This window comes from Zootermopsis nevadensis, unplaced genomic scaffold, assembly GCF_977971745.1.
Source record: "Zootermopsis nevadensis isolate Lab colony 2312 unplaced genomic scaffold, Znev_1.0 Znev_ptg000020l, whole genome shotgun sequence".
In the NCBI taxonomy this organism is placed as follows: Eukaryota; Metazoa; Arthropoda; class Insecta; order Blattodea; family Termopsidae; genus Zootermopsis; species Zootermopsis nevadensis.
In genome coordinates this window covers 17426765-17450130 of record NW_028259152.1, presented here as the reverse complement: position 1 = coordinate 17450130, position 23366 = coordinate 17426765, and the positions used below count along the sequence as shown (strand labels likewise).

Genomic DNA, 23366 nt, shown 5'->3' with positions numbered 1-23366 from the left:
AGTTCACGATTGGATAAGATCCTACTAGTTGCCAATATGGTAGCAATCAGGTGTTACTGTGTGAGTTACACGTAAACAGTTAAATTGTTTTCGGAAAATGAAGTTTGTACTGTGGTGCTGTGTTATATTAACAGCTCTTTGTATCATAGAAACTATAAACGGCCAGCAACGAAAGAAAGATGTAAGAATAATGTTATATCACTTTCAATTTTTTCCGTAACTGAAACCATAACCACACAATATTTATTTCAGATAATTAACAAATCTAATTTACAGAGGAATGCCAATGCACAAAAAAAGAGTAACTGTGTTATATTGAATATTAAACAAGTATTTTGTGGATTCACACACACTTTTATTGTGTTTGAGCATGGTTATTATAATCTGCTTCCTTTAATTAGGGACTTACACTTAGTGAGAGGGTTCAGCAGTTAACCGAGATGAACGTTAAGCGCAGCGTCCTACGCTTCAACGGCAACAAGTTCCGGGATTTTGTCAAAACAAACCCACGTAATTATTCTGTCGTAGTTATGTTTACAGCAATGGCTCCACAACGCCAGTGTACAATTTGCAGGTGAGTTACTATTACATATGAAAGCAGTTGTGTTAAACAGTTTCTTACTGACATACCTTTAAGGGAATTCGTTATTTGTCTTTTATTTGTTGTTGAATTTGAGGTTAGCATACACACCACTTAAACCATCCTAATCTGTCACTGTATTTGGGTGTTATGTTGCCTTAATATAAACAGTGTAGAATTTAAATACATTCTATTTTATAATCAACAATACTTTTATCATGTTTTAAAGTTGTTAAACTTGTTCATCATATTATTATTGCAGTGTTTCAGTATTTAATAATAATGCACACATGCAGTTTGTCACAAGCAGTTTTCATCATATATTACAACTGAATATTGTATTGTGACAACATTTTACTTTATTACATATGTTTCACTTTTCATAACTACACTACCTTCCACCCCTTCCTTTTCTCACCGTTCCATTGGCCATTCTCTGCCAAATAATGCCTCACATACCCTTCCTGACTTACTTCATCTTGAAGATGAAGGCATTATGTTCCTCTGAAATGTTTGTAACCACCTACAAGACCACACAGCATCATAACTCATAAGAGCATAACTGACAGCTTCACCATCATGAGGAACTCAGATTACAATTAACACCAGCACAACCAGTGTAAAAGGCTTTCTGTACAATATAATTTTACCATTTCATTTCTTTCAGACATGCTAATGATGAATTCCAGATTGTCGCTACTTCATTCTATTATGCTAAATTGTATCCAACCAAAATTTTCTTTGCTGTGGTTGATTTTGATGAAGGACCAGACGTTTTCCAAATGGTGAGTTGTCATACAAGAGTAACTGTTTTCCACAAAACTAAAAACTTTGTTGTTTAAATCCACTCTGATTTTTCAGGTAGATATTTTTGTAATTATCGCAATAAGTGATATAAGTACACCTGTTATTAAATGTTTAAATAATTTATGGTGAACATTTTTACAGGAGGGGAAAAAAACTTTGCTCATATTTCTTTTAAGAGCCAGGTGTAAAGGGCAATAGAGAATGACTGAGTAGTGTTCCTTATAAAACAAGTTTTTGTTTCACGTATTTCAGCTTCGAGTAAATACAGCTCCAGTTTTCATGCATTTCCCACCCAAAGGCAAACCAAAGCAAGGTGATACGTTGGACATGCAGAGAATTGGTTTTTCAGCTGAAGCCATTGCCAAGTGGATTGCTGAGAGAACTGATGTGCAGGTAGTACAATATCAACACTCAGTCTGAATCCTTTTATACTCATATTTCTTCCTAAACAGCTTACCCTCCCAAGTCAATTTAATGAGTATTGTTAAAACAAAACTGGAAAGATGTGGTCTGTCCCAAAGTACACAGAACTTCCACATGTGATCTTCTTTGCGCTGTTGTAATTTAAATGCTCACAGCTGCTCCAAATAGCTTTGAAAAAGCATTTAAGAGACGAAACATTTATTATCACAGCTAGACAAACAAGTTTCAGTTTAAACTTTACAAATTAATGAAATGCAATTGCATGAGCTAGCATGCTGAACTTATACAGATGGTCATACAATCGAATCCCAACGTAGGTAATTCTTTTATTGCTTGCAATTTTAAATATGTTAGATTATTGTCATTGTTATGATTATTTCTGTGATTACTATTAGGGCTATTTATTTTCTTCTTGGGATGCAAGATTGAAACTTCATACACAAACTGTATGTATGTTTATGATCTATCCCCATACCAAATTTCAAACACCTATATCAGTGGTACATTAATCACCCATACTGTTATTACAATTAAATTTATAACTTGTGTTGGGCAAGGCCGTGGTCTAGGCAACACGGAGTTTTCCTCCGGGGGCTTCCCCGGTTTCTCCGTGGCATCCCATTCACACACAGAAGAAGGCAATGGCAAACCACTTCTGGATCATCTGCCAAGAACGTATATGAACAGGTCCCAGTCCGAGAAAAGGATGGAAGGATCCTGTTCATATGGACCTGTCGTCAGACAGAACACTAAATAAATATAAAAAAAACTTTTATCAAAATAATAACAACTAGATATAGATTTTATGCTGCCACCATGTTACTGGGTGTGTCAGTATAGTGACTGGCTATGGACTGGACAACCGGGGTTCGATCCCCGACCGGGGCAGAGGATTTATCCTCTAGCCTCTGTGTCCAGACTGTCTCTGGGGCCCACCCAGCCTCCTATCCAATGGGTACCAAGATTCTTTCCTGGGGGTTAAGTGCGGCTGGGGCATAATGCTGACCACTCACCCTCATCTAGTGCCGAGGTCAAGAATGAGTAGGAGCTATACCACCTCTCCTCCCAAGTGCCTACATGGCGTATAGTGGGACAGTTTTTTTTTATTATTATTCTTCTTTACTTTACCATTTTATTGGTGTATATTGTACATAAGATTTGCCTTGATGTTGCTTGTTTTTCGAAGATGTTTCCATACATCATTTGAGGACGCTATATTATGTGACACTAGTGTTGCTCCTACCTGAGAGATTTGTGCATCGACTATGTTGGCATTAAGACTTGTAGTAAATTAATAAGTGTGAATACGGGGTAGCCTTCATTGGTATAATGTCCATACCAGAAGATGAACCATACAACAGGTGAGATGTCCATCATGGCCAAGACTGTTTTTGCATGACCTGTTGATATTGAAAATATTAATAGATCAGTTTAACTTTTTAAAGTCAAATCTTGTCTAAGTAATATTTAAAAGTTCCGCTCATGCCAAAAAAGAACGTCTCCATTATCAAGTTTTTGGTTTTGCTGATAAGGGCTTAATTGCATTTTACTCTGTGAATAGTACAAAGCAAATAAAAACATTCCCTGAGCAAAATGCAATTATTTATTATTAGAGCAGATGGTACATAGTTACCACTGGGCAAATTCATATTTCTGGTTTTCACTATCAAGTAGACTACTTTGTTTTTATGCAACATTCTTTGTGAAGTGGCATTCAGTGTAGTTCTCAAAAAAATTATCTCTGACTGTAACCCTGAATCTTATATAACCTCGAAACAATTCATTTTGCAGATTCGAGTGTTCCGTCCACCTAATTATTCTGGTGCTATGGCTATATTCGTGTTATTTATTGTGGTGGCTGGATTCCTCTACCTCCGAAGGAACAACCTTGATTTCCTCTACAATAAGAATTGCTGGGGTATTGGTGCTGTGGTAAATATACTTTCTTTACAAACAGATGTCATTTTCCCTTTGTTGATGTCATATTTCTTAAATTGACTTGAGCCTGGAGAAGAATATGGGAATTTTTTGACAAGCTGAACATATTATTACCTTCTCAAGGATAACGCTGCCCTATGTAGTTAATTCATTCTTGTTAGGACAGTATTTTGGTGTACCTAGGCAACTGGGAAAGAATTTATAGGGCACTGGGACTTTATCTTATCCGCCATGCCTTCATCCCTTTTTAATTTACAATGGCTGTTATAAAATTGATATTGGCCAAAGCACACATCTTGTCACTCAAATGAGTACACTTCTGCTTTGCTTTCTTGTTCACAGTTCTTTTGCTTTGCCATGGTGTCTGGTCAGATGTGGAACCACATTAGAGGCCCTCCATTTTTCCATAAGACATCATCAGGTGCTACTGCATTCATTCATGGATCATCACAAGGACAATTTGTTGTAGAAACATACATTGTTATGTTGCTGAGTATCCTTTAACACCAGCTGTTTGTTCAGTATGAAACAAATTGGGTTCTGTTAGCTTCATATACATTCGTCTCCTAAGATAGATCTTTTTCGTCCTCATGTCATAAAGATGTTACTGTTTAAACAAAGACTGTATTTAAAATAAGAAGGATTATACACAATAGGTAAATAGAGAATACTGTTCAGAGTTGAAGTGCCTGGAGGTGAAAGAATCAGAAATTACATTAACTTCAACATGTCTGTTACAATCTCATGCCATGGCTGCATTTAATGTCTCCATAATCATTAAGGGCTGCCACGGTGGTCTAGCGGTTAAAACGCTGGCCTTGTAATCCTGGGGTCTCGGGTTCGATTCCCGGCAGTGCCCGAATTTATAACTTGTGTTGGGCAAGGCCGTGGTCTAGGCAACACGGAGTTTTCCTCCGTGGAATCCCAACAATTACTCCATTCACACACAGAAGAAGGCAATGGCAAACCACTTCTGGATCATCTGCCAAGAACGTATATGAACAGGTCCCAGTCCGAGAAAAGGATGGAAGGATCCTGTTCATATGGACCTGTCGTCAGACAGAACACTAAATAAAATAATCATTAAGGAAATTACTTTCTGCTAGAGGACAGTGCATTTCTTAAGATGTCAACAGTATGTGATATGGATCTTGCATGTACACATTATTAAATGATGCTTACCTTCATACTGTTGATTTTATTGCGGAGTTATGTACATAATATTTGATTTTCTTAACCACCAATCAGATGCTGCTATAGTTCTTGGGATGATTCTTATGACAGAAGCAGCATCACACAAAGCAGATATGAGGAAACGAAGGATATTGTCCATTGTGGGGTTGGTACTAGTAGCTACCTTCTTTAGTGTTATTTTATCCATATTTCGATCCAAGGCTCATGGATACCCATACAGGTTAGTTGCACATTTAATAAATTTCTTCCACTTGTGATCATTTAAATATTAAGGTCATGCATTTTGTGTACAATATGGAAATAATAAAATTGGCCTTTTATAGTGCAACATGTATACAGAATGCAAGAATACAGGACCCCTAAAATGACACGGCCAGGGAAAATACAAATACAACTTCTGAAATATAGAACAGGTTTCAAAGCACTCATACAGTTTATCTGGAAGATTATGAAGACCTTCCAGAAAAGTAACATTAACAACAACGGAGTTCATTATCAGCAAAAAATATCTAAAAGATATAGTTGTAGGTATAAAAGACTAGGCAAGAGATGATATTCAGTGCAGTTCAGCAAAAATTGTTCTGTTGTTTGCTAATATCACATGATTTGTGTAATGACCGTGCAGCCATCTTGAACATAACAGAATAGATGCGGTACCATACCAGATATAACAGCAAACTGCACACAACATATAAAGGGCAGAATTACACGAGTTACAAATTCATGAGTCATTTGATAGTATTTTTAATAAATTTCTGCTACTTAAAATAACAATGGAATAGTGTACTTCAGACTTCAGTTGAAGTACACATATTTTCCAGATGAACTTTTTTCAGAGATCGTTTGCCGTAATGTTCATTTTCTGCAGATAAAATGTTATAGTTTCAAAACTAATCACATTACATATACATTGCATATGACTGAAGAGGTATTTTTCCTTGTGTTTCATGAAATATTCACATCAGAAAAATATTTAAAAGATTAAAATATGTTTCCAGCTCTTTAATGGGGCGTGGAGAAAACTGCACAATGACGAGCTTAAAAATCTGTACTGCTCCCCCAGTATTTTGAGGGTGATTAAGTCGAGAAGAATGAGATGGGCTGGGCATGTAGCGCGCATGGATGGGACAAGAGGTGTGCACTGGGTACTGGTTGGGAAACCTGAAGGGAAGAGACCGCTGGGGAGACCTAGACGTAGATGAGAGGATAATCTCAGGCGGGATCTATGGGAGATAGGAGTTGAAGGAAACTGGATTTTGTTGGCCCAGGACAGGGTCCGGTGGAGGGCTTTGGTTAATTCGGTGATGAACCTTCGGGTTCGGTAAGCCATCTAGTTAGTTAGTTAGTTAGTTTCCAGCTCTTTATGGTGTCTGTATTTTATGTAACGTGCCCATTTTTACGCAGTATCTACATTTAAGAAAAGCGATGCAAATGTATCTGAGCTTTCTTCAGAAAGTGTTATATTAACTGGAAATGAACCAAAATAAACTTCACCACACAGCTTCTAGGCGTAGAAAGGCACAGATAGTGATCATCTTTACAATCTGCAGCACATGTGGAACATGTTTAACTGTATGCTTTATTTAACTCAAGTGTAACAAGCATCCATTACCATCATATAGTTATCGATTTCATTCACTGAAATAGGAAAATGCAATTTTTGTTGGTCTACATGGTGCTGCCACCTAGTTTGAAGCATTTGAAGATTTACGTAAGATTATGTTACATTTGAGAAAAAGAATTCAACCTTTTTTTCAAATGTTTGTCTTAAAATTGTATTATTTTGGTATCCTGGCTAGAATATCCACAGTGAAATGGTTGAAACTACTTATCTTTTACCTTTCTTTGTTTCAGCTTCCTGTTCAAATGAAGACTAGTAGAGTTAGAAGAGAAAACTTCTATAGCAGCAATGTTTCTTGCTCATAAAGGATTCGTAAAAGGTTATAGAGCGACGTACTTTCACATACCCACTTCCAGTGTTTTCTCATTTCTGATGTCACAAACTCAGCGTACTTCTAAGACCCGCAAATAAACCATTTATTTTGTTGCACTTGTCGAGACTTTTTCTTGAAATAAATGCCATGTTATGATTTGTATAATTTTCTTTCATTGACAGATAATAAAGCACGTGTGAAACTTTCATAAGTAAAAAACTTGTTTTTTTAAAAAATACATGAAATATCTCTCTGAATTAATTAATCTTTAATGCTTATGCCAATAAATAAATACCTGCCTATTTGATATAAAACATTTATATATGACAAACAATAACAAACTTAATTCAGATATTATTGAATTACTGTACTTTACAAAACATAGGGTATGACAGCTTTTCTTGTTGCTGGGTAATCCTTAAATTTGGATTTATACCACCAATGGGTTAACAGAGCTGTTTCAACCTGGAAAACAGAAAGAAATATTTCAGACAATAACGGGTGTTCATAACACTGACAAGCCAGTTCAGGAGGTAATTCTGTCATATTCTCAGGTCTACATCAAATGGTTCTCAGGTTGTACGTGGCTGTCACATCTCTCTTCAGTAAATAATACTATGACAGTAGAGTCCCAATCATCCAACCTTTAGTTATCCGACATTCTGCGAGTCGCAGGGTGAGTGAATTCTGTCAAGACACATTTGCTTATGTTTAATGACAAAGGAAGGCTACGCTACAGATGTACTACTATTCAGGCACTGGCATGGCCAAACACGATCCGGCAAAACAAAATATAAAAGTAATTTATGATCATGTAAGACTTGAGGTTCTCACAGCGGTGAGTATGAAGATTTCCGTCTTCTGGGTTGTTGCGCTGTGTAGTCTGGTCGATATTAACCAACGTTTCGGAGGTCATACTGCCTCCATTATCAGGGCGATCGCCCTGATGACGGAGGCAAAGTTACAACTTTTGCAAAACATTTTGTGATTGAAAGATGGTCGGCTTCTGGGTTGTTGCACCACATAGTATTATGATAGTATGTAAATGTTATGGAGAACATACTGTCTCCATATTCACGGCTGAGGTGGAAAGTGTTAAGTGAATTGTTTATAAAGGGTTAGAAGGATCAGGCTAGTCAAACAGAGCCATGATATGAAGAGGGGAAATAAATATGTGTCTGAGCCAACAGGAAAGAGTCATTTCAGGAACTACTTCTTTTCTTTTAGTGGCTCTACAGTTCTTGAAGGACCTTGGCTGCCTCACACATGGGAGGTTTCTTAGTCTATTTATATTTAAACAATGGTATGACTCCATGGACCAGCAATCAGCCATTGCAAGGACTCTTACCTATACAGGACAACATAACACAGAAAAACATGGACAAAGATCCATACCTTGAGTGAGATTTGAACCGATAAACCCAGTGTCTGAGTGATAAAGGCCCACGCCGCACACTGTGCAACCACTGTGACAGGCAATCGGGCAGTACAGAGAATGAAAAAGTGGCCAGAACGGTAGTCAGGATCAAAAGGAAGCCTTGCTCTTGCAATGAATTCTCCCACATTCTTTCAGGACATGAATAAGGAGCGTCTACGACCTGGTCAGTGAACCAAGCTTAGACTGTTCAATAGCAATGTGAAGTCAGTTCTCCTCTATAGCTGTGAAACATGGAAGGTTACAAAAGCTATTGTTAACCAGTTACAAGTCTTTATCAACCGGTGTTTGCGGCAAATTATAAATGTGAGGTGGCCGGATATAATATCAAATGATGTCTTGTGGGAGACAACAAATCAACCACCGATTGACGAGCAAATTAAGGAAAGAAAGTGGAGGTGGATTGGCCACACATTGCGCAAGCAACCTGGAGCAGTTGAAAAGACAGCACTGGACTGGAATCCGCAGGGAACACGGAGATGGGGCCGTCCGAGGAAGACATGGAAGAGAACGGTGGAAGAAGAGGCTATGGAAGCTGGTAAAACTTGGAGTGAAGTGAAATGCTTGGCTGTCAACAGAACTAGATGGAAGGTCTTCACTGCTGCCCTATGCTCCACCAGGAGTAACAGGAAATAACTAACTAACTAACTAATGACCTGGTCAGTGAGAATCCTCCTCTCTGCTGACGTCTGGACAAAACTACATCTCTGTCATTTCCCTCGTGATCCTGTTAATGCATCTGGATGTTATCGAGACTTCAGTAAACTGACATAAATATTGTTGATAATACATCAGAATCAGTTAGGTCTGCAGTATCAATTCCCAATTTCAAATGTTTTGACTTTTTCAATCGCCATCATGCTTCCTCAAACCAGTATCAACTGTGTGACTTACCTGGTTACTTAGTACCCACAAGAACACAAAAGGCCATGTATTTGAACCCAAGAGTATAAATGTCAGGGCAAGGTACATCAGTATCTCTGCCAAGTTGTGGGGTGATGAAACCAATTCAAACCAGTCTCCATGTGGAACTCGATGCTCAAGTGTCACTATCGAACCCTTTCTGTCCTTCCGCAAATTAGCGAGCAACACAGCAGCTCTATTCTGATGGTACAAAGCCCACAGAAAAAGAAGAGTACCATAGATGTTACCCAGTGTAATTTCCTTTAATTGAAATATGGTAGGAAGGCCTGAAAATGCAACATATATCAAATTAACAATAACTGTGCATAATCTGATTACAAAAGAACCCTCACCATACTCCATTTCCAAGGTATAAACAGACCAATACTGATGAATCAGATAAAAACACAAATGGGACTGAATCCGCAATCCACACTAAATTTTACATTTCAATATCAACATACCATATATACTCTATTATATATTTTTTCTATAAATATTACTTTTTAATTATTATGGTTCACATTTTAGACAAATTCCTCACACATGTTTATGATCACCCTGTGTCAAATGTCAAAAGTTCTGGAACAAGTACTTGTCTGCATTCTGTAACGCACACCGTCTCAGTTAAATGAACTTATTTAGAAAAAAATCTTTAATAATAGATCCATTTTAGGAAAAATCTAAATCTTGAAGCCCCTGGGCCCAAAACCAATCACAGTTTCAATAATACTGATCTCGATGTTATATCAACAATGTTTTCTGATGGCATTTCAAAATCTGTGTGCTATGTTTCATACTAAATATCAAAACTGTAAAAGAAAAAATAAGTTTAGTTTGGATGGTATGATTTGCAACTGAATGCGCACAGTTATAGATGTACATTACATATTCCAAAAAGAGTTTACGGAAAGATGTCCAAAATGAGCCGTGACTTCAGATGTCTTACAACCAATGAGCCACAGTTTAAATACTGATATCGTCTATAAATATTTTCCTATGGACATAATGTTAAAACTTGCCTTTGTTATCAATGAATCCTGGTGATTCTGCCACAATAGCCATTACAGATCCAATGTAATGAACAAAACCCACAATATAGTGAATCACGTTCATTTTGGTGTCTGAATAAACACACACAAACCATGTCTCATAAAATCTATGCCACGCCTGCACAGTTAGAAGTGACAAGGCAAGAAGACTGGACACAGGACTAACTATAAAGCAGTAAACAGAAAAAGCTCTTATGTAGTTCACAGTTCAGTGTTCAGAAAAAGAACCAAGTAAACATTTACCCAGCTAGTAACTTAATTGACAAAGAACACATTTGGAAAATATGTGTGCACTGCATTGGACTACTCTTCTCCACTCATCTAATGAGATTAAATCATACATATCGAATAGTCAGGCCTTTGATAAGCTTTCAGACAATAAATACTGATCAGAACTGTTAGGCATTTGTCAAATTTCCCCACAGTAACACGGCAGGCACTTCCCTAGTTATACACAATCAGTACAGTATAATTCACATTGATTTAAGAAACATGATTTTTGTAATTATGGATAGTGCTGTTAACCTAGTTAATTAATCTCACTGCATCTATTAAGAGAGTACACTACTCAGCAACCAGTTAATCATACCTGTTACTTGATTACTACATGTTTACAGTTTATAGAAAAGACTAAGACGGTAAAAAGTCTTACCATGAGCCCTTCGGTTACTTGATGCAAGTAAATCTAATAATATTACCAACCAGTGTGGCAGTTCCCAGGAAAGGAAATATATCCCACACATCAGTACTAAGAATAAAGTAGTAAATACAGAAGCAAATACGTAGAAGTGCCGAAACCAACTGAAAAAAGAAAAGGACACAAAATAAGTTCTTCAAATATGTCTTGGCCACATGTCTTTATTATTTTGTATTCAGCTTGAACTACAAATACTTATGTAATAAAGTGTACATTCTTAAAACTATATAAAGAGACATCATTTGAAGCAGTAGTACATAAAGTAAACCAACCCAAAACACATTTAAAAAACTTAATTAAAACACCCATTTAAATCAAGTATAACAACAAATGGAAACAACATTTTTGTTAGACTACCTTACTGTAAAGGAGCCAGGGTAGCTCAGTCAGTAAAGTGACTGACTACAGACTGGATAACTGGGGTTCAATCCCCAACAGGAGCTCTTTTTTTCCTCTAGCCTCTGCGTTCAGACCGGCTCTGGTGCCCACTCAGCCTCGTATCTAATGGGTACCAGGGTACTTTCGTGGGGGTAAAGAGTGGCCATGGTGTGACACTGACCACTCACCCCAATCTAGTGCCAATGTTAAGTATGAGTAGAAACTGTACCTCCCCTCACCCCAAGCACCTACGTCATATAGCGGGATAGCTTTACTTAATTATACCTTACAGCAGAAGAATATCTGGTAACTTACAACTCACCTAATGTTAATACAGAAGCCTATTGTTAAATGGAGTAAATACCGTAACTGACTCAGGAGTGTCAGTGGTGTTGAACATTATAATTCTGTAATGGTAGTTTCTAGCTGGGAAACTATCAGCGACAGAAGTAAACCCCTGCACAATGTAATTACATGTCTACATACTTAATAATTATTCAATGTTAAACTTATTACCTTTTAGGAACTTCAACAATCAGCTGTGATGGTGAACCTCGGTAAGCAAATTTTCCAAACCTAAAAGTTTGTACAAAAAAGACCGGCAGATGCTTCTCTACATTATTAATTAAACAACCCATCACAACTATAGATATTGTTAAGAGGGACAGTACTATCTTCAAAAAATTAAACTCCATATTCAAGTGCGTTCTGCTGCGCTTTCTCTTCTGAACTGAATGTCTACATTATAAAAAGGCAGATTCACATGAGCAACCACCTTTCTAACTTTCTTCTTCGCAACTAAACTGATATAAGGTGAAATCAAATTCTCCGCTCCTCCAGCTTCTTTTCAGACACGTGGTAGTTACGTTACTGTTTGTCCTGCAAACACATACTATCATTCATGTGTTATCCCTATTACAGAAATGCTCCACACCTACACTCTGCAAATATACAAACAATTGTTCTTAATACTCACGAACGAATACATAGCTCTTACTCGATACTTATGACTTAACAATTACTGCTAAAATCCCCCTTCCAAGACACCGCGCTGTTCAAAAAAATATGTCCTTCACGCATTTCCACTTCAAGGAATGGGACAATTGCCCAAGGCAACTCATCCTTAAGATTCCTGTCTTCTGGGTTGTTGTGCTGTATAGTCTGGTTGATGTTAGCCAACGTTTCAGAGGTCATACTGCCTCCGTCATCCTTATTAGTCCATTTTATAGTTCATTCGAGTAGCGAGTGACAAACCGATTGGCTTTGGACACACGCTCCACATCTTTTAGCTACAAAGAGTAACATAATTGCTATTTCACTCCTTGAAAAAAACAAGAACAGTCGCATGAAATGACACCATATTACATTCAAGGTTAGGAATCGTAATAGGACTATCGATACCATTAACCTACACTTCCGTACAGGGCCATTTAACTTCTCTGGCATGTTCTTGGCGTGATTTCCTTTCCTCCGGAAGTGACATTTTGCTATACCTGATTAGTATTCTAACAGCATTATGTAATATGTACATATATATAACTTCATGTGAAGACCAAACATGCAGTGACAAAATGTCACATTTAAATCAAATTGCGCAACAAATTATCACTCCTAGCATTACAAGTCCGCCATATTAGTCTCTTTGACAATGCAATTGAAAAATACACGCAAAATTGTGATGACAAGTTAGAGGAGAATAATTAAGCTGCGAAATGGGTTTTGAAGTTTGTGTATTAGTACTAGTAATCACAAGAAGTGGTAAATGTGAAAGCAAAACAAAAGTTTTCACTGGTGCCTAATTGCTAAACCATGAAAGTGTATGGAGGGAATGGAGGTATAGCTCCACTCATTCACAAATGTTACACTAGATTTTGCGGTCAACTTCACTCTCCCCTTTACCGCGAGAAAAGAACACCCAGTACCAATTGTTTGTTTACGCCCAAGAGGCGATGTAGCGACGAGAAAAAACAAACTCAGCCAGAAATCAAACTCTGGTTGTCAAACTCGTTGGCTCCTAAGAACTGATAAGACCGACATTAATTCATGTGAATGCTTTTGGAAGTGAATGTGTGAAAAATGTAATGTAATGTAAATGCTGAAGGCTGGTTTAGAGTAGAGTAGAGTTTATTTACATTCCATAGATCCTTCTTAGGACTCAACCAAAGGATGTAGAACATGTCATTTCGTACAATATACATACACTTCAGAACTTACAACACAAGTACAAGAACGTATTTCACATATCAATGTACATAAATTTCAGATTCTGCAATACAAGTATGAAAAATAATTTTACAAATTAATATACATAAACCTCAGAATTTTAAATATAAATACAAAACTTGCTTTACATATATGTAGATTATGGATATAAAGCTTAAACGTTTTCAGCAGAGATGAAATCATCTACAGAATAGAAGGAGTGAGTAAAGAGGTAATCTTTCAATGCAGGCTTGAATACCTTTATATCATAATTTAGACTTTTAATTGTTGGTGGAAGATTATTAAACAACTTGATACCTGTATAGTACACTCCTTTCTGATATTTAGTAAAGTTAGCATTTGGCACATATAGATCATGTTTACGTCTTGTATTTAAATTATGTACATCTGTATTTATTCTAAATTTATCCATGTTTTCCACCACAAATGATAGCAAGCAGAGTATAAATTCACTTGCAAGTGGAAGTATATTAAATTTACGAAATAATTTTCTACAAGATACCCTGCTTTTGACACCGGCCATTATTCTAATTATTTTCTTTTGCATGTAAAAAAACTTTATTACTGTCTGTTGAATTTCCCCAAAAGATTAATCCATATGACAATACAAAGTGAAAGTAAAAAAAAGAAACTAGCTTTAAAGTATCTATTGTCATGAGTGGTACGACTGTTCTCATGGCAAAGCATGCAGAGCTTAATTTGGGAATAATATACTCAATGTGTTTCTTCCAATTTAAGGTACTGTCGACTTGTAAGCCAAGGAATTTGTTTGTTTCAACTTCCACAATTAATTTTTCTTCAAAACCTATATTTAATCTAGGATATGTCTTGTGCTTAGTAACAAATTTTATGAAGTTTTTTTTTTTTCAAAATTTAGTGCCAGTTTGTTAGCTCTATACCATTTGTTTATGTTGGCAAATACATCATTCATGATATTTTCAAGATAGATCAATTCTTGGTGTGCAATAATGATACTTGTATCATCAGCAAAAAGAATAGGTTTGGATATAGAGTTTATAGTTGCATTAGTAGCATTATGTGTATAACTTCCAACACTGCAATCTAGCGGCGATGTCTTAAATATCGTTGTTTACTACTGTATGGGCACCATGTCTATCCGTAACCTTGGTTGGGTCCGTGAACAGATGTGTTCATTTAGAAAGTCCGTGGTCGAAACCAGGTCTTGAATCTTGCTTGACGTATGATCAATGACATGTGTAGTGTGCAATGGTGTCGAGGGATCGTGGTTTTAAAGAATTTACTTTTTTTACTAGAAGTAGCGCAGTATTATTATAGTTATACGAACGTTTCAACAGCATAGAATCATTAATAATGGGGAAAGCAAAAAAAGGAAAAAAGGGCAGCAAGGAGGACGATATGTAAGTCGATTAGCGTACAATCTGGATATTTGTGTCTTGTGTTTATATCCTTGTCATATTTGACCCTTAGTAGGTGATATTTATGCAGTTGCTGCAAAGAATCTTGCGTTACGAATTAAAATTTCCAGATAAACTGCTTTTCTTGCTTTTAAATATATGTTGCTTGAATTGCTGTCTTTCAGAGAGGATGAAATTGGTGTGGATATTCAGAATGGGGTTGATGAGAATCTACAAAGCAAGGGAAAGGAGAAAAAGGGGAAATCGAAGTGAGTACCGAATAAAGTGCAACGAGATGTGTACGTTAAAATGTGGTGGTGCCATTACCATTTTTACAGTGGTCATATTGCAAGTTTCTGCTGTTGGCAAAAAAATACACATTCAGCTTAAAAGAATTTCTCTGTTTAAAGCCAAGGAAAAGATGAGATTTCACCTTAACCCAAAAATTGGAGTGAAGTGTAAATAAGCAGAATGATTTAATGTAGATTTGAAGACAACTCTTGGTAGTTGTTGTTTATGATATTCATGTCTCTGTTGTTGGCTTTAATGTATGTGTATTGTGGCCAAAAACTGTCATCATCATCATCATGCTTGAACATGAATTTGCATAAATGCAGATGAATGCTGCTTAGGATTACTTCCTCATAAATTTTAGGTGAAAATTATTACATTTTTTACCATGAATACATTTATACAAGGGTCTGTGATTGATATTTCCGTGTGTCAATTGTCTTGTGGGATTTTGGGCCTGCTGGTATTCTTATGGTCATAAATTTTTGCTGTGAATGTATCATCACTGCAAGGTGAAAGAAGTTCTGGCAGTATTCCATGGATGGCATTAAAGAGGATAATGCACCAGTATAACATGAGGTCATCATTCAAGGAGATCGCCATAGACATTGCAAGAACCTTCCTGGACTACTTTGCCAAGTGGCCAGAGATATAAGCCATCCCTAAGCAAGAATACTGATCAGTAGTGGTGAATGCCCTACTAGTACCAACTTCTTCTGCTGTTTTGGAATCTCAAGAGAGCTACACAGTAACCAGTGCCAGAGCTTTGAGTCTTGACTCGTGCTGCAGTGCCTGAGATTAAGTAAGACATAGACCCACATTCAGATGGCATGGAGGAACAAATTGTGGAGATGGTTGAGGAGCACCTGTGATGCCATGGAGGACTAGGACAAGAGGCTTTCCATGTTCCTGCTAATCTACAGAGCATCAGCCCATAACTTACAGGCATGATGCCTACCAGCATGGTGGTCAGGATCGAGTTAACACCTGCCATGCTACCTGTTGTTCAGGGCTGCCCCCAGTAATGTGCACTCTGTGACCACTTACATGGCAGAACTTGTGGACTGGCTGCATGACATCCGTCAGCATCTGAAGGAAGTCAGTGATTGGATGAAGGTCCACTATGACTGTCTGTCTGGCCAATTCTATGGAATTCCAGGAAGGAAATTAGGTCTGATAATTACCAGTTTTCTGATATGGTGAAACAAGTGGTTGAAAAATTTGGAAAAATTAATTTAGAACATCTAATTGATGGCTGGAGAGGTTAAGAAACAGGTATAGAATTGTTTTTACTGTTTTGTGTCTGTACAAGAAAACTTCAATTCATTAGTAACTGCCTGAATGAAGCAGAATTGTACCTACAATAAAAGGAAATTTTTATTCCTGTGGGTTCTGTTAGAGACATAATTAGTTTGCTGTTACAGAATTATTGTACTCTGTCTTGTAATTATTATTTTGTCTTGTTCAACTGTATTTTTAGCAATCTGTCATTGCTTTCACATGGTCAGACCTTTTGTTTTCATTTGATTGATTTTAATTTTATTCCGTATAAACCTATGTTAATTTGTAACTGCTCATTGTACACGTTTGTATCAATTAATCCAGTATCGTGTATCAACTTGATCAAGAGATTATTTACAACATAACTGCAGGTCACATTGAACGCTAAATAAGTTTATAGAATTGAAAATGAAGTAGCTGAATAACACTGAATTCATCTGTCCATAAATTGTAGATAGACATCAAAGATCTCATGACATTTGCTTCAAAGGCAGGTACTACCATGCTTTACAAAATGGAAAAAAAACTCTACTTTCTCTCCCTCTCCCACTCTCGCCCACGTGCTACCATTGGTCCACTCCCATACCTGCTCCCATTGGCTCGGGGCAGGCTACACCTTTCACTTCCCGGCCTATAAATCCAGCTCCTCACACCCTATTGGCATATTCATCGCCCTGATGACGGAGGCAGTATGACCTCTGAAACGTTGGTTAACATCGACCAGACTACACAGCGCAATAACCCAGAAGACGGATATCTTCATACTCACCGCTGTGAGAACCTCAAGTCTTACAAAGCTCTTGTTGTTATACTTTAAACATATATATATATATATATATATATATATATATATATATATATATATATATATATATATATAACAAAATGCCATGAGGTGTGTTCGTTGCCAGTATGAAATTGAAGCAGCTGGGTTAGGACTTTTTTGTTTTCTGTATTGGTGGCGCACGTGGCAGTTGTCATTTGGGATACCTTGTGCTGCCATTAGCGAACAGCAAATATGTTGAAACACTTTGTTATTGAAGTGCATTTGTATTTGATGAATGTCTCTTCCCATATCAATGAAATAATACATTTCAATTTTTGATTTTTTTTTAAAAAAAAACAACTAAGAAATTACTTGTTACATTTTGAATTTTCAGAAATAAGGACACTGACATTTCCAAAGCAGATGTAATAGAAGAAATTGATGATGAAGCATCAACAAAAAAGAAAAAAGGAAAAAAGGTGAAGAAAAAGAAAAAAGATTATGAAGAAGATGATACAGAATACTTAGCTAAAGAACTTGATGATGTAACAATAGAGGAGGGGAGAAAAGACAAGAAACAAAGCAAGGTGAGCGGCATATTTGTGTGTGTGAGTGCGCATGGGCATTGGCATGCAGGTATATGCGCACACGTGTACAGTGTGTGCACCTATTACAGTAGGGCCCCGCTTTTCGGCGCTCCGCTTTATGGCGATCCGCTAATACGGCGCTCAACAGCTGAGTCAGAGAAGTGTGTCCGGCGCCATTTTCTCGTCGCTGGTTGAGTCTGTTTACAGCTCCGCGTCTCCGTATTTCTGGCAATTTTTCAAAGTTATTACAAACTGTATATTTATGTAATATTTTTGTGTTACTACAGTGTAATTACAAAGGCGTCTAAATGTAGTAGCGATAAAAAGAGGAGTCGTAAGCCTCTTACTTTAAATGCCAAGTTAGAGATGATTAAACTTCGTGAACAAGGCATGTCTATGGCTTCCGAACCGTCACCAAAACGAATAGGATTCGTTGAAGAGTCACATGATGAAGATGCGCCATCTCCTTCATCCTTCCTACTATAAGCATATCAATTTTCAAATTTATATTCACCAATCACTATAAGCTGAGGACAATGTGTGTACTACTGATATTCATTTTAATTTCATATCGTTTTCTTAGGCCTAGCGGTATTGTGCACGTACTATATGATAGTGTAAACATCTTATTAGGCTTTGATATGCATTTGCAAGTGAAATAAGGCAAAGATCCGCTTTTCGGCGATTTTCGCTTTACGGCGGGGGTCTGGTCCCTAACCCGCCGTATAAGCGGTGCCCTACTGTATTAAAGATTTAAATAATGGTTTCTGGGTTGTTGTGCTGAATGGTTTTCAGGGCTGAGGAGCTGCATATTCCTCCAAAATGTTAGTATACAACCAGAAAGTTGTACAGCAGTGTTGTCTCTATCCTCGTTTCTGAAGATGAAGTCAACGTTTTCTTCTGAAACATTTGTATACAACCAGAAAATGTTATTTAACATATTTCCCTGTGTACAGGAACTACTGGTGTATAAACTACAGTGGTTTAGGAACAAGAAATTAAGAAGTGCTATATTTTTCTTTTTTGTTTAGAAAACGTTTACTTATTTATTTAGTGGTAAATGTAAATAAATCTACTACACTGTAAAATGAAAATTTTAAGCGAACAATGTAAACATGAAAAAGAAAATAACTGTGTGTTAAGAAACCATAAATTTATTTCATCTTTCTCCTTCAGTTTGGTCATTTTCATTGTAATTGTCTTTACTTATTGATGAGATATCAAATTCATCAGACATGATGTCATCTATTAGTAGTGCCATTTGTCTTAAATGAGAACGTAGATTTCTCTGTGTTGTTACACTTTGCGACAAATGTTTAACCACCACAGACCTGTGCAGTAGAAAGCCTCGTCTTTCCGAGTGTTAGAGTCAGCTTGATCTGTGAGGTGGCTTTCCACTTATTTTATTCCTAATGCGTCATTGACTTATATGGTTTGTTGATGGACATGTCCGTTCGTTGTAATTGGGAAGTGAGACTACCCTCCTGTAGTTACATACTGTTCAAATACAAAATACAAAAATGCATACAGAATTAATTTTCCTTGAACATTAATGGCATAACTAAGTAATAAATAGCAGTAAGCTACTTGGTGCTGAACGACGTAAGTCACAATTACAAAAAGTTTTATGAAAGATTAAAAATTCAGTTAAATGTGACTGCCCTCCGTGCACTTTCTGAAAGTAAGTACTTAATAGTAGTGTAATCGGAAGTTCTGAATGCAGTAACAGACTGCTGATGAACATTTTTTGTCTCCCGAGAAATTTGAGATTTCTGACACGTTGTTTCTGAAATTATCGATTGAATTGATATGCACGCAGCAGAGTTCATTTGTAGTATTATTGAAGCTTCAGTAATTGATATATATTGACAGCTACTGGGTACTGACAGTTTGGCGATGCCTGTTAAACATTTCTAACTACGCACTTTAATTTCATTACATATACACAGTTCAAAACTTCTTTTTTTGTATTGAGTTGAATTCTTTGAGGTTATGTTTACAAAGAAACTAAAGCCAGCTTTTACTATGTTGCATTTCACTCAAATTATTGACGTAAATACGTGTATATGGAAGGGTCATTCGGCAAAAAAGCGTAACGAAGATGTGTAAGATCCATATCAACTGTGTAAATATGGACAGAACCAACCAACCAAAAAGCTAACTGAGGGCAGAGGCCTGCTTAAGCGCAAGCATCGTCCCTACCTAGGTGAAACCATTCCTGCACACAAGGCGCATTGCTGGAAATGGTAAACGGTCTTAATATAAAAAAAACGGAAATTTTGCGAAATTTAACGACAGACAACAATGGTCAGCTTTTATATGAACTCCTGCGTGCATTGTTGTGTTACCTAGGAAACTAATTGTTGTGTCATCTGTTTACTCGGCATTGTTGTGTTACATTATTGCCGTCAACAATCCGCTTTCGTTATTGCGGAAAGAGCTGAGCTGTGAATCGCTTGTAGAAGAAGTGCGTCGTAGAGTGGATAATTTTGTGCTGTTAAAAACGTTTTAGAATGTCACAAGTACTTATCTTATATAATAATTATTACATTACAGAGACGTATTTACGTCAGATTCTCCGGAACCGTGGTTCCACTGTCAACTTTTTTGTTTTGTTCCCAAGCATATGAATTTCTACACATTTTGATTATGTATTGATCTATATTGCTCTTGCGTTTTAGAAAGCAGCCGAGAAATTTGATGCAGAATCTAGTGACGAAGAACCGAACTATACGTCGTTGCCGATGAACAAGAAGAAAACAGGATTTGCCGCTCTTTCTCTTGACAGTGGTAGTGATGTGGAAGAGAACAACATGTCAAAGTCATTCAAGGCTGAAAAATTACGTTCATCTGGTAAGGTGAAGGGGGGTTTTGCCGTTCTTGAAGTGGAGGGTGAAGGTTCTGATTCAGCAACAGAGGACAGGAGTAGGGAATCTGAAGAAGAAGAAGAAGAAGAAGAAAGCAGCAGAAATAGTAATAAAAAAATGAACAAAAAAGTAGCTCAGTCTGTAGATTTAGAAGACGGTGTTATTAAGAAGGAAGATAAAGGTGGAAAGAAAGGAAAGAAACAGAGAAAGAAACAACAGGATGATGATGATGAAGAAGACATTGAAAAGATGCTAGCTGAATTAGAAATTGAATACTCTGGCGGAGTTAAGAAGGATGTGGTACAAGAGGAACCTCCAAAGGATGAGGACGTCAGCGAAGAAAGTGGTAAGAAAGACAAAAAAAAGAAACGAAAGGCGGATATGGAGAAGAGAGAAGCAGCGTCAGAAGAGAATCGGGAAACCCCGAAAGAAATTATAGATGGTGAAGAGATTGAAGGAACAGTAAAGACTGCAGCACAAAAGAAAAAAGAAAAGAAGGAGAGGGAAAAACAGAAGAAAATGGCACAAAAGAAGGTAATTAATTATAACTTCTGAATTTTGTCCGTAGCAGGCGGTGTGAATATTGGCATGGGATTTTGAATTCGTAGTTAGGAATAAACCATAACTCAGATGCTTCTAGTGGTTTTGTAACGACAACCGAATGATTAAAGTAACCTGTGGAAAGGTAGTCTGCCATTTTATATGAGATCCTGTATGTGTCGTGAAGGTTTGTTACAACTAATTCAGTTATAAAAATATCTCGATAACAGATGCTTATTATAGCTGATTATGATGTTTTATGTATAGAAATGTGCCCAGTTTAAAGAAAGACATTTGTGGGCAACACATATTGTGTTAATGATCCTATAACGGCTATGTTAAATGTGATTCTTTTGGCGTACGTGCATTTGGTTTACCGAAATGATGACACTGAATTTTCTGGGTCACTTTCCTTGTGCATACTAATTCGCAATATTAATTTTTGGAAGTCAGTTGGGGGTGCACGGCTGAACGTTTTCCTAGAGCTCCAGGTTCTCTTGCGCTAAGCCTGCGTAAGAGAAACTACATTGTGAACTACACGGAGTATACAAAAATTAAAATAGTCCATGTCACCAGACCCTATTTTCTATATATATCTGTTTTATTCTCCTACCTGTGTGTCTGCTTCTGATATAACCACTGTCGTAATACTAAGATAAGAGCAGAGATCATGAAGTCCTTTGATACATATTTTTATTTTTCCTCCGCCTGTTCAGTGTGTATTTGGTTAAAATATTTTTTATTAAATCTTTGTTTTCAGATATTTGAAGTTGGTGTTTTTCCTTGAAGTAAAAGGTTTTGTTTCACAATCGTACCAAGCAAATGGGTAAAACAATTGAAAATGTAACAAAAACTTTACGTGATGTTAACAAATAAGCTTTTATCCTGTTAGGAAGCTGTGAAGAAGGTAGTGAAGGATGAAACCCAAAAACCAGAGACTGAAAGTCCTGTTTCTGTACAGACTGCATCACAAGACATTGAAGATAAAGAACCGGATACATCAGTGGTTCCTGAAGATGGAGATGATGGTAATGTTTGTGTTCTTAACAGATTTATGTCCTCCTCTGTACCCAGTTAAACATTATTCTACATTTTGTCTGATTTCTTCGCACCTAACACATATTCAGATTGGCTATGGTAATGTGATTGTTACTTCCGTTTATAGCTTTTCCATTTTGTTATCCTTCAATCATTCAGCGCTATATACTGTGAGCAACTGACAGCATTTTTAAACACGCTAAAATCTGTCGTAAGTCGGACACTTGCGGTTCCACGAAAATGTGTCAAACTGTATAATATTCGGTGAGAAGGTGATAGCAAAGATTGAATTGGAAAGGATATGGAAAAAAGTGGTCGTGGCCTTTGCCTGTAGCGCCTGAGGAAAAACACGAAAGAGCCCAGTCAGGATAACCAGTCTCTGGACTGAGATGTGAACCCGAGACCTCCCGAATACGAAGCAGAAGTGTTAACCACTCGATTGCAATGTTTCGTTTTATGATATAACATTGAATGTGTATGTGAATGCATATGCACACACATGTTTGTTTGTTTGTTTGTTTGTTTGTTTATCATAGACTGAAATACACATTAAAAGTCATCATAAACTTTTGTGTAATTATGTTAGAAGTTCAATGGAGTATTAAAGAATAATATTATGTATGATGAGAGAAAGTTTGTGTTGTAGGGTGCTGTAATATTTTAAGTGAATTGGAGGCACATATCACAGGTAGAAATCCTGTATAAAGTGTGACAGGTGTGAATATGATAAATAAGATCACAGACAGCTTAAATATACTTACATAGATCAGAACCAGTATAAAACACCTTCACATTAAACAGAATTGAAATTCAGACATGGCTGTCCACTGGGTTGTTGCGTCGTGTAGTCTGGTAGAAGTTTTCCGTTTCGGAGGTCCTTGCTGCCTCCGTTACGAGGACTATTGTTTGTTATTTGTTGCCCTGATGTTGGAGGCAGCAAGGACCTCAGAAATGCCATTGAACTTCAGCCAGATTACACGGCATGGGGTTAATATAAAGAAAATATATCCGCAGCTGAATATGTACCATTGTGAATCCTTCAGTAGTTGACACTTT

At 37.0% G+C, this 23366-nt stretch overlaps 3 protein-coding genes across 11 annotated transcripts in view; 2 read left to right on the top strand and 1 right to left on the bottom strand.

Moving 5' to 3' along the window:
• The first annotated feature begins 6 nt into the window (after positions 1-6).
• Ostgamma (oligosaccharide transferase gamma subunit) lies at positions 7-7041 on the top strand. The gene is made up of 8 exons (XM_022073463.2): positions 7-181; positions 402-574; positions 1248-1365; positions 1640-1780; positions 3602-3742; positions 4091-4241; positions 4997-5162; positions 6797-7041. Exons 1-8 carry the CDS (start codon positions 98-100, stop codon positions 6810-6812), a joined length of 990 nt encoding a protein of 329 aa, XP_021929155.2. The 5' UTR covers positions 7-97; the 3' UTR covers positions 6813-7041.
• Positions 7042-7121: 80 nt separating this feature from the next.
• LOC110834339 (polyprenal reductase) lies at positions 7122-12979 on the bottom strand. Of its 4 annotated transcripts, none has more exons than XM_022073393.2 (6): positions 12743-12979; positions 11858-12630; positions 10919-11067; positions 10237-10431; positions 9206-9501; positions 7122-7341 (listed from the first exon to the last, which is right to left on the bottom strand). In XM_022073393.2, the coding sequence occupies exons 2-6, from the start codon at positions 12034-12036 to the stop codon at positions 7249-7251; spliced, it is 912 nt and encodes a 303-aa protein (XP_021929085.1). In that variant the 5' UTR covers positions 12037-12630; positions 12743-12979; the 3' UTR covers positions 7122-7248. The 4 variants fall into 4 exon arrangements, with proteins under 4 accessions (XP_021929085.1, XP_021929084.1, XP_021929089.1 ...); XM_022073392.2 differs by having other exon boundaries at positions 12754-12979; XM_022073397.2 differs by lacking the exon at positions 12743-12979 and having other exon boundaries at positions 11858-12220; positions 12318-12736.
• A 1731-nt stretch (positions 12980-14710) lies between these two features.
• Positions 14711-23366, top strand: part of eIF5B (eukaryotic translation initiation factor 5B) — a 60865-nt gene continuing 52209 nt past the window's right edge. For 5 of the 6 annotated variants that reach the window (XR_002544563.2, XM_087352028.1, XM_022073425.2 and 2 more), the window contains exons 1-5: positions 14711-14943; positions 15126-15209; positions 17673-17865; positions 20547-21266; positions 22165-22300. Coding sequence is in view for 5 of the 6 variants with exons in the window: in XM_087352028.1 (XP_087208154.1) it covers positions 14897-14943; positions 15126-15209; positions 17673-17865; positions 20547-21266; positions 22165-22300 (1180 nt within the window). In the remaining variant the exon portion in view is untranslated. Of the gene's footprint in view, positions 14944-15125; positions 15210-17672; positions 17866-20288; positions 20388-20546; positions 21267-22164; positions 22301-23366 lie in introns of those variants that run through there. The other variant, XM_087352029.1, reaches the window with a different exon arrangement.

Bases quoted from the DNA above. Each gene is read 5' to 3' on its own strand.
- Ostgamma (XM_022073463.2), top strand. From the start codon at position 98: ATGAAGTTTGTACTGTGGTGCTGTGTTATATTAACAGCTCTTTGTATC. The intron at 575-1,247 runs GTGAGTTACTAT...CATTTCTTTCAG, and splicing joins CGCCAGTGTACAATTTGCAG to ACATGCTAATGATGAATTCC. The intron at 1,781-3,601 runs GTAGTACAATAT...TTCATTTTGCAG, and splicing joins CTGAGAGAACTGATGTGCAG to ATTCGAGTGTTCCGTCCACC.
- LOC110834339 (XM_022073393.2), bottom strand. From the start codon at position 12,036: ATGGAGTTTAATTTTTTGAAGATAGTACTGTCCCTCTTAACAATATCT. The intron at 9,502-10,236 runs GCAAGTTTTAAC...TTGCATTTTCAG, and splicing joins AGGATTCATTGATAACAAAG to GCCTTCCTACCATATTTCAA. The intron at 7,342-9,205 runs GTAAGTCACACA...TCTGTTTTCCAG, and splicing joins TGTGGGTACTAAGTAACCAG to GTTGAAACAGCTCTGTTAAC.